Genomic DNA, 14,732 nt, shown 5'->3' with positions numbered 1-14,732 from the left:
TATTTGATAGTTTTCTCCCTTCTTAAAAATGCAAACATGCTTTTCTTTTTACTCTTTTCATTACTCTTCCATAAAAGTACAGAAACCTTTATAAACTTTTGATATAGTATAGGAATGCAAACTTTCTATCTTTGCATGTATTTTGGTTTTGAAGTATATGTTTCTAGAATAACTTCATGTTCTAGAATAATATTTATCTCACATGTAAGATGATTATAGATTTCCAGGGGCTGTGACATTAGAAATCTGATGTAGTAGGTTAGTTATTAGTAACTAATTATCCCTGCTTTGTCACTGTTGGTGTATGCTTGTGGATAAGGGTTCGTTGGTTGAAGAAAATAAGTTAAAGTTATCACCATTGATATTTGATTTCTATTTTCTCTTTAATAATTAATTTTTATCAGAAAATTATACATAGTTTGTATATGCAATTTTTCTCTGTATTAACATATTATGTATATATCTCTATGTATGTATACATGAATACATAAGTATACATAGAGAGCTGTATACATCACATTGCTTTGTCCTACATCTCTATGTCCTCTCTGTATGTATATATACATATATGTATACATAGAGAGAGAAATAAATATACATACTTATTTGGATACATAGAGAGATAATATGTGTATACATAGAGAAATAAATACACACAATTCTATGTTGTTTTTCTTTAGTTGTTTTAGAAGAATATCTGAGTATTATAAAGCTTTAAAAGAGAGAAATTCAGGTAAATAATGCTCATATCTTTGTTGCCCTGGAATGTTGCAAAACTGTCACATCAAATTTTTGTTTGTTTTTTCAACTTGAGATTCCAAGGGATTAAATTAACTCACACAGAGCTGTCAAGAAATGTTCTGGAAAAGCATGATCTTTAAGACTTAAGTCACGCAGTAATGAAGCATTTACTGATACCCTGAAATAGCACACGTGGTGCAGGAAAAACATTCTTTGTCTCTAAATTTGCAAATCATATTCTTGAAGTGATAGTTTTGTGATGAAGAGTATGGATTTCACAGCTTATCTTATTAGTATTAGTAATTGAAGTTTGGAATTCTGTGATATAACCAAGACGTGTGTCATTAGTTGCAAAACTGCTAGTCCTGTAGAAATCAGAGAGATACAATCTCCTATAAAATTATTTTGCTCTGATCTAAATAACAATATTTATGTTTGACACCACACTACCTATATCTGCATGTTGGTCTACATTTCTCGTTCAGAATATTTTTGTAAAAATAAGGATGTGGCTTAACTTATTTGTTTTATCAGCAGTAATTTGTTTTTATTCATGTACTTATGTATTACACACATACATGCAGACAAACACAACTTACTCAAAGACTGACTTAATATTAATAATGTAAGATCATAAAAGAAAATAGATTCAGGCATAGTGTAATCCCAGTACTTTGAGAGGCCAAGGAGGGTGGATCATGAGGTCAGGAGTTTGAAATCAGCCTGGCCAATATGGTGAAACCCCATCTCTATTAAAAAGACAAAATTAGCCAGGTGTGGTGGCACATAATCCCAGCTATAAGAAGGGCTAAGGCAGGAGAATTGCTTAAACCCAGGAGGTGGAGGTTGCAGTGAGCCGAGATCGTGCTATTGCACTCCACCCTGGGTGACAGAGCAAGACACCACTTAAAAAAGTAAAATAAAAATAAAATAAATTTGCATGTGCAATTCAAGACTTTTTGTACATATAACTAAGTTATAACCTAACCAAAATGGTAAGAATATTACTTAATCATTTAGCCTATGGCTGAAATAGTTTTAAATGAAAGGACATTATATTTCTTTGTCCTACAGAAAATCTAGGAGTAAACTGACCTATCTTATCTTCTCTAATAATTTTTTTTTCTTCTGTGCATTCCAAGGCATAGATTTAAGGTATAAATTATTGTCTCCATGTATTAGTATATGACAGCAACACCACCTACTGATAGGCTGAAATGAGGAGTTGAAAAAAATTGATATTTTCCGTTATTCATCTGAATTGTCCATTCAATTAAAACCACATGAAGAATGAGATAAAGAATAAAAGTGGTTTTACATTTATAATGCATATAATATACAGCAACTTCCCACTGATTATTTACAGGATTTTTGTTTTTAGTTTTCTTAAAGTAAGCATTACATTACCTACAAATACAAGAGGTATTCTAAATTGCAGAGTGGGCAAAGCCTTTGCAGATTGTGTTCGTCCCTAGCATTTCACTTTTCTTACCTTCATTTTAATTACAAACAAATACTTAGGAATACATAATCTATTATTTTCCTCCTCAGATATAAAACCTTCAAAGAATAATACTGAATATCATGGGTTTCATAATTTTCTTCCAACGCAAGTCTCATATGTGTATAGGTTTTGTTATACTTCCAAAATATAATTCTACTTAACAAAATTACTGCATGAAACTTCAAAGGAAACTTTTAGATACTTGCCTGAAATCCAAGGAGCTTTTCACTAGGCTTAATGTGCCTCTGAAATTCACATTCTATGGGTTGTATCACTTTGATTCCATCTTCATAAAAAACATAGAACATGTTCCCAATTCCCAGACCTTAGGAATAAAAACACATTTAAATGTTCAAAATATAATTATCATAAACCTTTACAACAAAAAATCAGTGCCTCTCATATCTGTAGCAGGAGACCCATTTGTGAAGTTGTGTAATGTTAATAAAGCAAACCATACAGGACGTTTACTGTATACCCACACCACTTTGTATTATTATGCAGACATTATACTTCATTCTTCCTGAGCAGCAATTTAGTGGTTTCTTTAAAATAATTCAATAAGTGTTTCATTATAACAATTATAAATAGGGAGATAAACTCTTGATATATAGAATATATTGGATACCTTCCCCACTTAATGTAGGTGTTATTAAGGAATAAAAGCACGTTTTGAAGAATCAAATTTATTTTACTATTTTTTTTTAGAGTTCACTAGGAAGAGTTTAATTTCATTCTTTGCAGGAGTTTAGTTTATATGAAGATTTTTTGGAAGAAAAAGATCAAATGTCCTAGATTTTGTAGAATATGTATCATATATATTTTCTGAAACTAATTTTTGCTAAAATAATTATAAGTAGAGATCTTACATATTAGTTTTAATATTGTCAATTTGGGAGGTCTATTTCTATACCTTAAAACAAATTATTTAAAGGTCTTTGAAAAATATTAATGTTTAAATATTAATTTAATATTAAAATCTTAATTTAATGTTTCTTTTTCACACTATGGATCTGAGTGTGTGGTATCTCAGAAATTGAAATTCATCTCCCCCAACTTTTGTTGTTGTTGTTGAGATGAAGTCGTGCTGTCGCCAGGCTGGAGTGTAATGGCACAATCTCAGCTCACTGCAACCTCTGCCTTCCAGGTTCAAGTGATTATTCTGTGTCAGCCTCCCAAGTATTTGGGACTACAGGCACGTGTCACCACACCTGGCAAAATTTTTATATTTTTGGTAGAGACAGAGTTTCACCATGTTAGCCAGGATGCCCTGGATCTCCTGACCTCATGGTCTGCCTGACTTGGCTTCCCAAAGAGCTGGGATTACAGGCTTGAGCCACCACACCCAGCCCATCTTCCACCACTTTCTCAATCCATGGCTAATGGGTGTAGGAGGATAGTTCGGAACCTGTGTAGCTTGACCAAAGCTTGAGCCTAGGGAAATTCTGCATACTTGTGAACACCTGTTCTCTTTGTTTTCTCTGCTTCTCCCCATTCCAATGTGGCCAGCCCTGAGCTCTTGTAATCCTTCCTTTTCTGATCCTCACCTATATAGCTCTTTTGTCCTGTCATATTGGTTTACACAGTCAGATTTATTCACTATAATTATATCTTGCATAATTCAGTGATAGCATGTGCTTTTTAAAAGATAGCAATAATATTAAAATCTTGATAGTATGGAAAGTCAAACCATTGTGGCTTACAGTGTTTATATTCTAAAAACATTTGTAAAGAGAAAGATAATTTATTTAAATACAAAAATAATTTTCTAAGCATAATTAATTTTTTCAATTGTGAGCTCCTGCAAGGTCCAGCCTGGGTCTTACATCCATTGAGAATCGCAAAAAAAGTTTATTGATTTGTAAAAAAAAATATGTTTATTGAGCTTAAGTCATATTTAATCATATAATATATATGTTCCTAGGGAATAGAAAGTCATCAATTTTTCCCATATAACTATGTATCCATATATTCTTAAGATTTAAAGAAAAATGTATACACACTAAACTATTACTTTATTAGTGTTTATTCACAGTGTGCATACAATTTTTCTTTTAGCACATGAAATTATTTATAATAATAGATATATACTTTACTTTAGGTTGTTTGATGTGGCTTATTATTTTATAAATAATTCTCAGTACTTCTGTTTTAATGATGCAATCTTTATAATTATCCATTATCATTCCAGCGAGCAATACATAAAGATGGAATATTCCTGAACAGTAGCAGAAGTAGCAAGAACTAAACTCAAGGCATGTTTTTTAATACAAAATTTAGTTGTCATCTATCGTTTATAATCATAGTTGTGCTTAAAGAAATATAAATATTACATGCACAAAAGAGAAAGCTGAAGCAAAGCACATAAGTATTTATGCAAAAGTTTTTTGATTTGTATCAGCAAAGCCTCCATGTAAACATGAACATAAGATCGATGTATGCTTTATATCAATAACTATCAATTTAACATTATTGGTTTCTGAATACTGTTGTTGAAACTTATGAACATAACAAAGCCATAATGTGGTGTCTGATTTTCGTTTGTGTCTGTTACATACTATGTTTGATTTTTATTACTAAGCTCTTAACATTTTTCAGGGAATATGACTACCTTTCTTTAACTTTGCCAAAATACTGTTCTACAATTATGAATTTGAATGTATTTGGGCCTGACAACTACTTAAATCCAGACTGTTTGTCATGTTTCTTGAAATATTTCCTTCTCTTACCGCTTTGCATATTTTTACTAGGTTATTTTACCAATTTCTACACAGAAAAGAGTCAGCGGGATTCCACTATATGTTGCACTGGTGGAATTTGTGAGCTGTATTTTCCACTAAATATCAATTAATCCATCCAAATCACTCTTTCAAGATCTAGAGTATATTTTCTTACTTTTAAAATTATGAATTACAGATCCACATTTTTACAAAACATAAAACTACTTTTCAAGTTACAAGTTATTGAGGAAATACAGATATTATTACTCAAGATTTAGTTTTTTTATTTGACTCTTTTCAATTTTTTATTTGACTCTTTTCTTTCTTTTCTTAGTGTTTATGAAGCAGTAATGCAAACAAATTACTCTATACAACTAGATTAGTTAAAATAGCAATTATAAAATAAATGCCTATATGTTGATAACTCAGCTTATAAAATAAAACTTTTCCAATACCTTTAATGCTGTGAGTCTCCCACATTCAGAAGACTTGATATTTTGCCATTTACTTGTTTGCAAGGCATATTTTCTTCCCCAAAAGTTTTATTTAGATTTTTGCAGCAGAATTTGTGATCTGAACATATGATCTGATGTGTTTCTCTTTCAATATGCTGCTTTGATATTGTGCACATATAAATTTATTAAGAGTATACTCAGCGAAAGGTAATATAAACTACCTGACAATGGAGATACTGGAAACTGAAGACACATGCACATTTCATTTGGGACATTCATTAGCTTTATCAGTAAAAAAAAAATTATATATATATATATGTTTGTATATATTCTTACTAACTACTAAGTTTATATATATTATATTTCTTGACAAGTGTAGGGATGAGGAACTATGACAAAGAGAGATGATGAATTTCATTATCTGCACTCAGACAGATCAGAGGCAAATCATAGCTATAGCGCTTAGTCTTTTACCATGAGAATGTTAATTAGACTGTGTGATAATTTCCCCATATCGAATTTAAAGATAATAATTTTACTATGTCAAGCAGCTGTTGTAAGATTTAAATTAGGTAGATAATGTAAAATATTTAGCAACGTAACTCACACAGAGTAAGATTTCAAAGAAATTGTACATTTATTTATTTTTATTTTTGCAGATATCTATTCATGAAACACTACTGAAAAAGCAAATGATGACATGTGATATATAACCAGAATTTGATTACGATTCTCATTTTTCCTCAAACCCATGCTGTGGAATATACTGCTAAATTTTAATTTTCTATGATATGAAATGTTTTCTTTTTTCCCAGAATCCCTAAACCAGCCAAAAGATCAACTTTATTTTCTAGTAAAGCATTTATTAAATTTGACCCTTTTAGGGATTCTACCAAGCCCAAACTGTTTTCCTAATTCACCTAAGATGTCACTCACATTTATTCTTGTATTTTTTTTAATGTAGGATTTAGTTTTCAACAGATTACGTGAAGTATAATGTTACGTGAGATACCACAACAATTCAATGCAGAAGCAGATGTAAGAATCCAACATCTTCTATTAAGCCAGAAAGTTAAAGGACTTGCAAAACGTAAATGGTGTATTACCTTCTATTTTTTTGAAAACGTAGCTTTAAGAAGATTATATGCTGTTTATGACTCCATGTAATGGGTTTATTAGGGCTATTTTAACAAATTAATAAATGTATATATTAAAATTTTCTATTTGCATTTCTAATACTAAATATTAGTAGGTAGAAACTCTCCTCCCTTCCTGACACACACACACAAACACAAAGGTCTTTAAGTTCTCAGTATGTCAGTGTGTAAAAAGATTGAGTCTCAAAAAGTTTGAGTGGTGGTGATCGTTACTTCTCTCTTCTTGAATGAATTGTGGTGAAGTATATTGCAAACATTACTGACTTCAGTGAAAGATCCTAGTACTTTAGTCACAGTAAAGATTGGGAACATGTGCAGATTGTTTTTTTTTTTTCTTCCTTTTTCAGGCTCTGGTGAAGGCAGACACAAACACTTTCTCTTTTTGGGGGTTGATTGTTAATCTAACAGAATATAGTGACTCTAGAAGTTATCCATAATTTGTTTGTTCCTTGAGAGCTTTCTTTTGTCTTTTTCTTTCTATACACAGAAAAGACATAAGCAAGAATTACTCCTGCAGTCTCATAAGGCAGAAGTATTTCCCAGAGGATTTTCTAATCAATATTGTACCCTTAAATACATGAAATAGACTGAGAAAAAAATGAATGTAATGCACATTCCTATCTTAATCCTTTGGAAATGGGAACCACTCAAGAACAGTAGTGTACTGTGAAATATATTTATGCTACTTATTATATACAGTGGATATATGCTATGTAATGTATATTAGCAATACAATTTGATTAATTTCTGATTATTGGATGCATGTTTATGTGCATGATAGAAAGATTTTATTGTGATGGTTTTTTTCCTTTGGCTTACTGTCATTACTTTCGTATTCATATTATAGTCAATTAGAAGTTAAAACTCTATGATGTAGTGATTTGGTAGCTAATCAAAGGTGCTTCAGTAAATTATGGTTTTATACAAAATCCTTCATTTGTTGATATTATCCTTTTCACTTTCAAGTGATCCTAAAGTTATGCATAATTTTGAAATATAGAAGAAATCTCCCCTCTTTAGATAAAGAATAATAAAGGCAAGACTAGATTGTCTGCATTGCATTTCTCACGGAATAACTCAGCAGGGATAGATTTTTGGTTCATAGATGTTCTCATTCACTATATCCTGGCTTTGGAACTAAAATCATCTTTGTACATTGAGTAAAATCATACCATTGCACATCAATAAAGTATTTACATTATGTGCAACTTGAACAAGACTTGCTTATTCTTTCATTCTTGCTAGAAAGCTTTCTGGGAGTAAGTGTGTCAATCTCTTTATTTATGCCCTGTTAATCCAGGAAGTGGGTACCATATGACCACTATTAATATTAGCCAGAGTGTTATTTTTCTAAAATCAGTCCTTTTGAGCAAGTATACCATCTCCTTAATTTCCAAAGATGTACTGAAAAAAACTGAATGGAAATCTGCTTTATTAACTTCACACAATAATTAGCAGGGCAAATGTTGTAATAGAATACTTGTTTGCATTATAAATGACATTAGTTGAAATCATCTATAATTATGTCTATGCACATATATGTGTATCACATATGCATATATATTATTTAAGCCAATATCATTATATACCTTATGTACATGTGCACATATATAAATATTGCTGCAAATGGATATCTCTTGCAAGATCACATTTTTGATTAAAAAAATTGTAAAATGTTTTAAAAAGCTTAAATTGACATAAGTTTTTTAGCAGATGGGTTAGTGAACTAGCCAGTGGAAATAACAACAGATTGATTGTGATTTAATTGGCATGATGTACTAGTCATCAGAGAGTATAGTCTTCCACTCTCCCCATACTGTGACTACATCTCATGTATTCAGAAGACTTAATCTCGGAATGTCTTTTTCTTTATATTATATTATTACTTTTTTAGGCCCTGTTACTTTTGAGCCGGGATATTCCTTTGTTACCCAGTTTGGACAGTGGTGTGTGTGGCACAGAGGGCAGTGGAGTGATCACTGCAGGCTTGAGCTTCAGAGTGCAAGCGATCCTTCCACCACAGTCTTCTGAGTAGCTGGGACTACACGCATGAGCCATCACTCTTGGCTAATTTTTTTGTTTTTTAAATATTTTGTAGAGGCAGATTTTTGCTATGTTGCCTAGACTGTTCTCAAACTCTGGCCTCAAGCAATCCTCCCTCTTTGGTCTCCCAAATTGCTGGGATTGTAGGCGTCATCCACTGCACCCTGATCTTTTTCATTTTAAGTATTATTTCAGTAACATTTTGAGATAGTATTATTTTTAATTTTTTATTTCCATAGGTCTTTGGGGAACAGGTGGTGTTTGGTTATATGAGTTAAGCTCTTTAGCAGGGATTTGTGAGATTTTGGTGCACTCATCTCCCGAGCAATGTACACTGAACCCAGTTTGTAGTCTTTTATTCTTTTCTGTAAAAAATAGTTATACCAGAGGTTTTTGAACCACACTTAGTAGCTGTATGTTCTTCTGTATTTACCAACCTCCCTGGCAGTGTACATCTTTTGTGGCTAATGAAATTTTAAATAATTTTAGGCTGAGGAAGCTAAGCTGGACTGTTTTTCAATCTGTTTTCCCCCAACTAGATGACATTGGAAACCTCATATTACAGATCATGAAACTATTCATGAAGTGTAATGTAATATATAAATTTTGTGGTATAATTTCACTGCACTTCTTTTTTTTTTTTTTTTTGGTTTGGTGTTAACCCAACTAAATACTGATTTATTTTAAATGTTTCTATAACATATTTTTGAGTGAATAGATACACAAATTTTACAAGGAATAAAAAAGGCAATTTTTCAAATATGATTTTTTTTCTGCTTTTAGATTATTCAAATATCATATGGAACCAGTGTTTCCCAAGGTATGTTATGTTATACTCAATATTGATCCGAATGATATTTATCAAAATAATTCATGAACTAACAAATTTAAAAGATGCCATGTTATATACTGACTCATCCCACATCTCTCCTTGGAGATTGAAACTAGCATATGTCAAGTTTATATAAATCCTTCAATGAATCAAATGATTTAAATTAGTATAATTCAGTGCCCATATGATCTAAATGTATGTTATAAACTTAGATCTCATAACATAAACTAATTGCTCAAATTAGTTTAGACATTAAAAATAGACATTAAAAAATACTTTATTAAGTTATATTTAATTATAAATACCTTAAATATAATGAAAATAAAAACCAATCATACTGAATATTTTAATATATATGTAGAAATATATATTAACACATGTATTTTTATGCGTATTATTTAATATATTGTAAAACTACTTGTCAGTAAGAAAGGTTTAGGCTTGAAACTTCTAGATTGAAAGTTTCTTTAGAGTATATATTAGATCTTATTCATCTATGAATTTCCAATATTTTCAAAGTGTTTTAATTTAATATGATCTTTAAAACATTTGTCAACAAATGAGTAAGATATTTCCTCTATTAACATTGTCTTTTTATACTTCTATAAAATATAAAGATAAGTAGAAAAGAACTAAAAGTGAAACCCAGAGAGGTAGCAGACATTGCGTTCCAAGTTTATATATTGATGCGATTGGTAAGATAATGCATACTAAATTCAGTTGAATTTATTTGGATTATAAACTTTTCACTAAACTAGATTCTGATGCTCATATTTTAAAAAATAATTTTATAATTTTTAGTATGTATCAAAATAACATAGGTTTAACATTTGTAGATGAGTTAATGGCATTATGAGAGGAATTATCATTTCAACTCTTGCCATTATTGGCCTTAAATGGCCTACATTCTAAGGTTCTATAATTGGTTCTCTCTGAGATAGATTTTTCTTGGCTATAGTAAAGAGGTAAATATAGAAATATAAAACACTGGTAGAATGAAGATAAAAGTATCTCAGAAATATGTAGCTCATATTTGTTGTATTCTAAATTTTAAAAACAGAGAGACAATTTCCTTAGAAAATTAGTTACCTATAATTTTAATTATTTGTATGTAATACTTATACTCAACGATGGGGTTCAGTGATTCCTTAAGCCAGTCTATTATCTCTGGTCACCATTATTACTAGTAGTACATTCAATCATTTTTATTGTAATGCCTTGTCAATAATTGTGGCATTATAAAAATAAGTTACAGATGTCTACGAATGAAAGTCAAATATGCTTTCTTCTTTAATCTATTTTTAAAATGTTCCCTATTATGGGAAACAACAAAGTACTCTTATGATAACTGTATATAGAAAAAAGGACTTTAATAATTTACCCAAAGACACTTGTTTTATGTGACTTAAATAGTATCTGTAAATTGTACCAATATCTATTTTTGTCAAGCACATTTTATGTGTTGAATGAAATCATGAAGCATAAGAACATTATTCTTAATGGAGAATTATTACTGAGGTTATAAAGTTCCAAAAACTGACAATACATTTTTTAGTAGGAAATAATCTGGTTTTATATAATGAATTTCATCACGATTTTAATTAATCTGAAAGCTTCTGTACTTTTGAGGGTGGTCTTGAGCATTGTTATTATCATATATTAAAATTACTATAATAATGTCCATGTTGGTTATCAAAGTTAATATATAAGAAAGAGTATTTCCACATATTTAAGTTGATTTACATAGCACAGATTGGTGAGGTGAGTGCCATCTCTATTTCAAGTATTGTATTGGAAGCATCTGGCTCAGCAAGGTAAAATAACTCATCCAAATTTTCCCAGCAATTAACCATCAGAGCCAGATCTGTTAGGTGTTATTCCTTCCATTACAATGATAAAATAAAATCAATTTTTTAAATGCCCAGAGAAATCTTGCCCAGAGGGAAGACAGTATAGTGAAATGTTGTTTAACAGGTATGTGGGCCCGTTGCGGTGGCTCATGCCTGTAACCCCAGCACTTTGGGTGGCTGAGGCAGGAAGATCACCTGAGGTCAGGGGTTTGTGACCAGCCTTGCCCACATGGCGAAACCCGGTCTCTACTAAAAATACAAAAATTAGACGGGCATGGTGGCTCACACCTGTAATCCTAGCTACTGGGGAGGCTGAGGCAGGAAAATCATTTGTACCCGGGAAGTGTAGGTTGCAGTGAGCAGAGATCGCACCATTGCACTCCAGCCTGGGCAACAAGAGTGAAACTCCCATCTCGAAATAAATAAATAAATACTGATATGTCAAGGCTACTTTCAATAACGACAGAATTAGGTACATTTAAAGGTGAAATATTTGAAGTGAAATAAAAATAGAGGAAATAGTTACACCAGAACTTCTTTAAAAAACCAGGTTTTAATGGAGCTCATACAAAAGATTTAAGGAGCAACAAGTTCTAAGAGAGAAGAAAATAAATGGACTGACTCATCCTTGAGCACAAAATTGAGATGGCTAAATTCCAGAATTACTTGTGGTTATGAGACTGGCTGTCACAGGGCACAGTGACTTGGGTTCCTACAGGAAGCTATAATCAGGGGAGAGAAATGTTGTCTAGGGTGAGTTGTGAAGGCAAGTTTTGGCCATTGCTTACTGGGAACATAATGATGGCTTTTAGACATTTTTCTCCCAAGAATTTGATTTAACCACAGTTGATGGACTATTTAAGCACCTGAGCACACATATTCTTTCCAGTCTTTGTAGCTAAATGAGGAAAACCAATAACAATTGCAATAATATATAAAAACTGTTACTGTTTATTGAGTGCTGATGATAACTAAAGAACTGATAACAACCCTACTGAGTATTAACAACTACTATATTCCTTTTTGACATAAGAAGATTGTGCAGGGTAACTTACCTTATTGTTCGTAAACTTGAAGACCACATTTGAATCCAGATCCTTCAAGTTTGTAACCCACATTTTAAAATAATTTACTATATCCCCTTGATAAGGCGTGGTTTTTATAAATATTCTTACTCTGACTTAATCAGAGTTATTATGTAAATTATGTTTAACTGAGATTGTTTTTATTTCTTTGATGTAATTTCAATATATTGCAATGAAACTTTCTGGCTATGTATCAATAATTAAGCTGATGAGAAGTGATAAATATGTGTAATGGTAGCAGGCTTACTCAAGAATATTGAAATAAAATCAATTAAAATATAGGATCAGAATGAAAAAGAAGTTAAAAGATAATCAACAAATCTAATAATCAAGCATAATTGTCACAATATAAAAATTCAGTTTAGTACCTTCTTCTCTCCATAATATGTTAGCTACTGCAGCATGTTGAAAAGAAAGAGCAGAAAAAGAAAATGAGTAAAGAGAGCTTTTGCTATATAGTGTATGAATATCATTAAAGAGGTCAAAATCTCTGTGATAGAATGTGTATATAAACATAGTGACAGTTAATTCAATGAGCCGCTTTAACAGAACAATAGCATGTTGGAATTAGCTAATAAAGCTTTGTGTGTTTTTTGATATAGCCAATTCTTATTTGTAATACAGCTTTTGTTAACAAACAAGAGCATTTTACTCTGCATTGAAAAGAATAGGAGGTTTAAGTTAATTTAATTAAAATATATTTTTAGAGCAAGCATTGGTAGTTAAAACTATTAGGTTGACAGTTTAAGTTACTAATAGAAAAAGTTATACTCTTAAATTTTGCAATAATCACGATATATGATGTTCCTACATAATACAAAATATTCCCGAACAAGAAGAGTTCTTGAAAATCCAAGATCTTAAACACCAAATTGGCCTATTTTTAAGTAGTGTATGTTTTTACTGTTTTAAAACATACAGAAAATAGATCTAAGTATACTTTGCTTATTTTAATACATACTGAATTGTTCTTGAACAATAGATTTAAAAAATATTATATAGAGACCCAAGAGCTAATATATTAAAATAGAAATTAAGAAAAAAAATCCAGTTGAAACTATTCTCAAGGAAATTCCTGCCTGTTTAATAATTCAAAATTACAAAAATTCTATATGTTATTAAAGCAAAATCATAAAAGTGTAACTAATAGAAAATCTCATACACAGCAAATTACTTTCAGTATTTTGACTATATTAAAACTTAATCATTTGTTTTTTCAACTGAACCCACGTGTGCATGTTTCAGAGGCAAGAATAGAGTGTAGCACTCCTCACTTCAGCTTAAGGCCCAAATCATGAAGTTTTCAGCATCTGCTGTATTTCTTTAAAAAAATAAATTATTAATGGTAAACATTTGCAATTTTTAATTTTTAAGTTCCTTAATAATATTTATTCAAATATAAATACATCATATGTACATTCCTGTAGCACATTTTGTGCTGTTGGTCTTCTGCCTGCAGTGCACTTTGAATAAATATGAAAAAAGTTTAACTTTCAATGATGAGATGAGTAAGTTCTGGATATGTAATGTGTAATGTGGGTGATGATGGATGTGTTAATAGATTGTGATAATCATTACATAATATATACATCAACTTTTCATCTTAAACATACTTGAATCTTGTCAAGTAAATATGTTATAAAATAATAAAATATATACATCATCTTTTCATCTTAAACATACTTGAATCTTTGTCAAGTAAATATGTTATAAAATAATAAAATGACAAATCTTACTCTCAAGGAGAGGATATAGACATAGGAGGAAAGAGAACCATGAAAACAGGGAGGAGGATCCAAGATGACTGAAGAGGAACAGCTCCGGAGTGCAGTTCCCAGCAAGAACAATGCACAGCATGAGTGCCCACCACATTTCCCCACAAATTTTCACTGCCTACAGACCAGGAGATTCCCAGGCCAAAAAGCACCATGAGTTTTCAGCACGGCAGTTTCAGCTGGTGCTGGCTTGGCACACAGAAACTCACACAAATCTGGGTGGCCGTTTCAACTGGCTCCTGGAATGCCTGGGAGACAGAGCCACTCATTCAACTGAAAGGGAGGGGGCAGAGACAGAGAGCTAGGTAATCTGGCTCAATGGGTACCATGTCCACAAAATAAGCAATCTGCATGCTCTGGATTAACTGTTTTGTAGCAAGCATAACTGGACACAGGAAGGTCCAGCTCTGTGGGGGGAAGGGTGACCACCACTACTAGGGCAGTCCGCCACTACCGAGGTAGTTAACACAGCAGCTGGGCAGAGCTGGTGGCAGCTCAGCAACACCACTGCTGGCAGACTGTGACTAGATTGCTTCATGTGGGGCAGGGCATCTATGAAAAAAGACAGCA

The 14,732-nt window shown here is 31.7% G+C and overlaps 1 protein-coding gene across 5 annotated transcripts in view; it reads right to left on the bottom strand.

Moving 5' to 3' along the window:
- Positions 1–14,732, bottom strand: part of FSTL5 (follistatin like 5) — an 832,703-nt gene that overhangs the window by 110,255 nt on the left and 707,716 nt on the right. For 2 of the 5 annotated variants that reach the window (XM_021666691.2, XM_064383772.1), the window contains exons 11-12: positions 12,756–12,782; positions 2,452–2,570 (exon numbers count right to left, since the gene is read on the bottom strand). In XM_021666691.2, coding sequence (XP_021522366.2) covers positions 2,452–2,570; positions 12,756–12,782 — 146 coding nt within the window. The remainder of the gene's footprint in view (positions 1–2,451; positions 2,571–12,755; positions 12,783–14,732) is intronic. The other 3 variants (XM_064383775.1, XM_064383774.1, XM_064383773.1) reach the window with 2 other exon arrangements.

The sequence above is a fragment of the Aotus nancymaae genome, unplaced genomic scaffold, assembly GCF_030222135.1.
Source record: "Aotus nancymaae isolate 86718 unplaced genomic scaffold, 86718_ANA_hifiasm-v0.15.2.pri h1tg000033l, whole genome shotgun sequence".
NCBI classification, from domain to species: Eukaryota; Metazoa; Chordata; class Mammalia; order Primates; family Aotidae; genus Aotus; species Aotus nancymaae.
The sequence above is the reverse complement of the archived record's forward strand: the minus strand, read 5'-3'. Positions and strand labels throughout refer to the sequence as shown.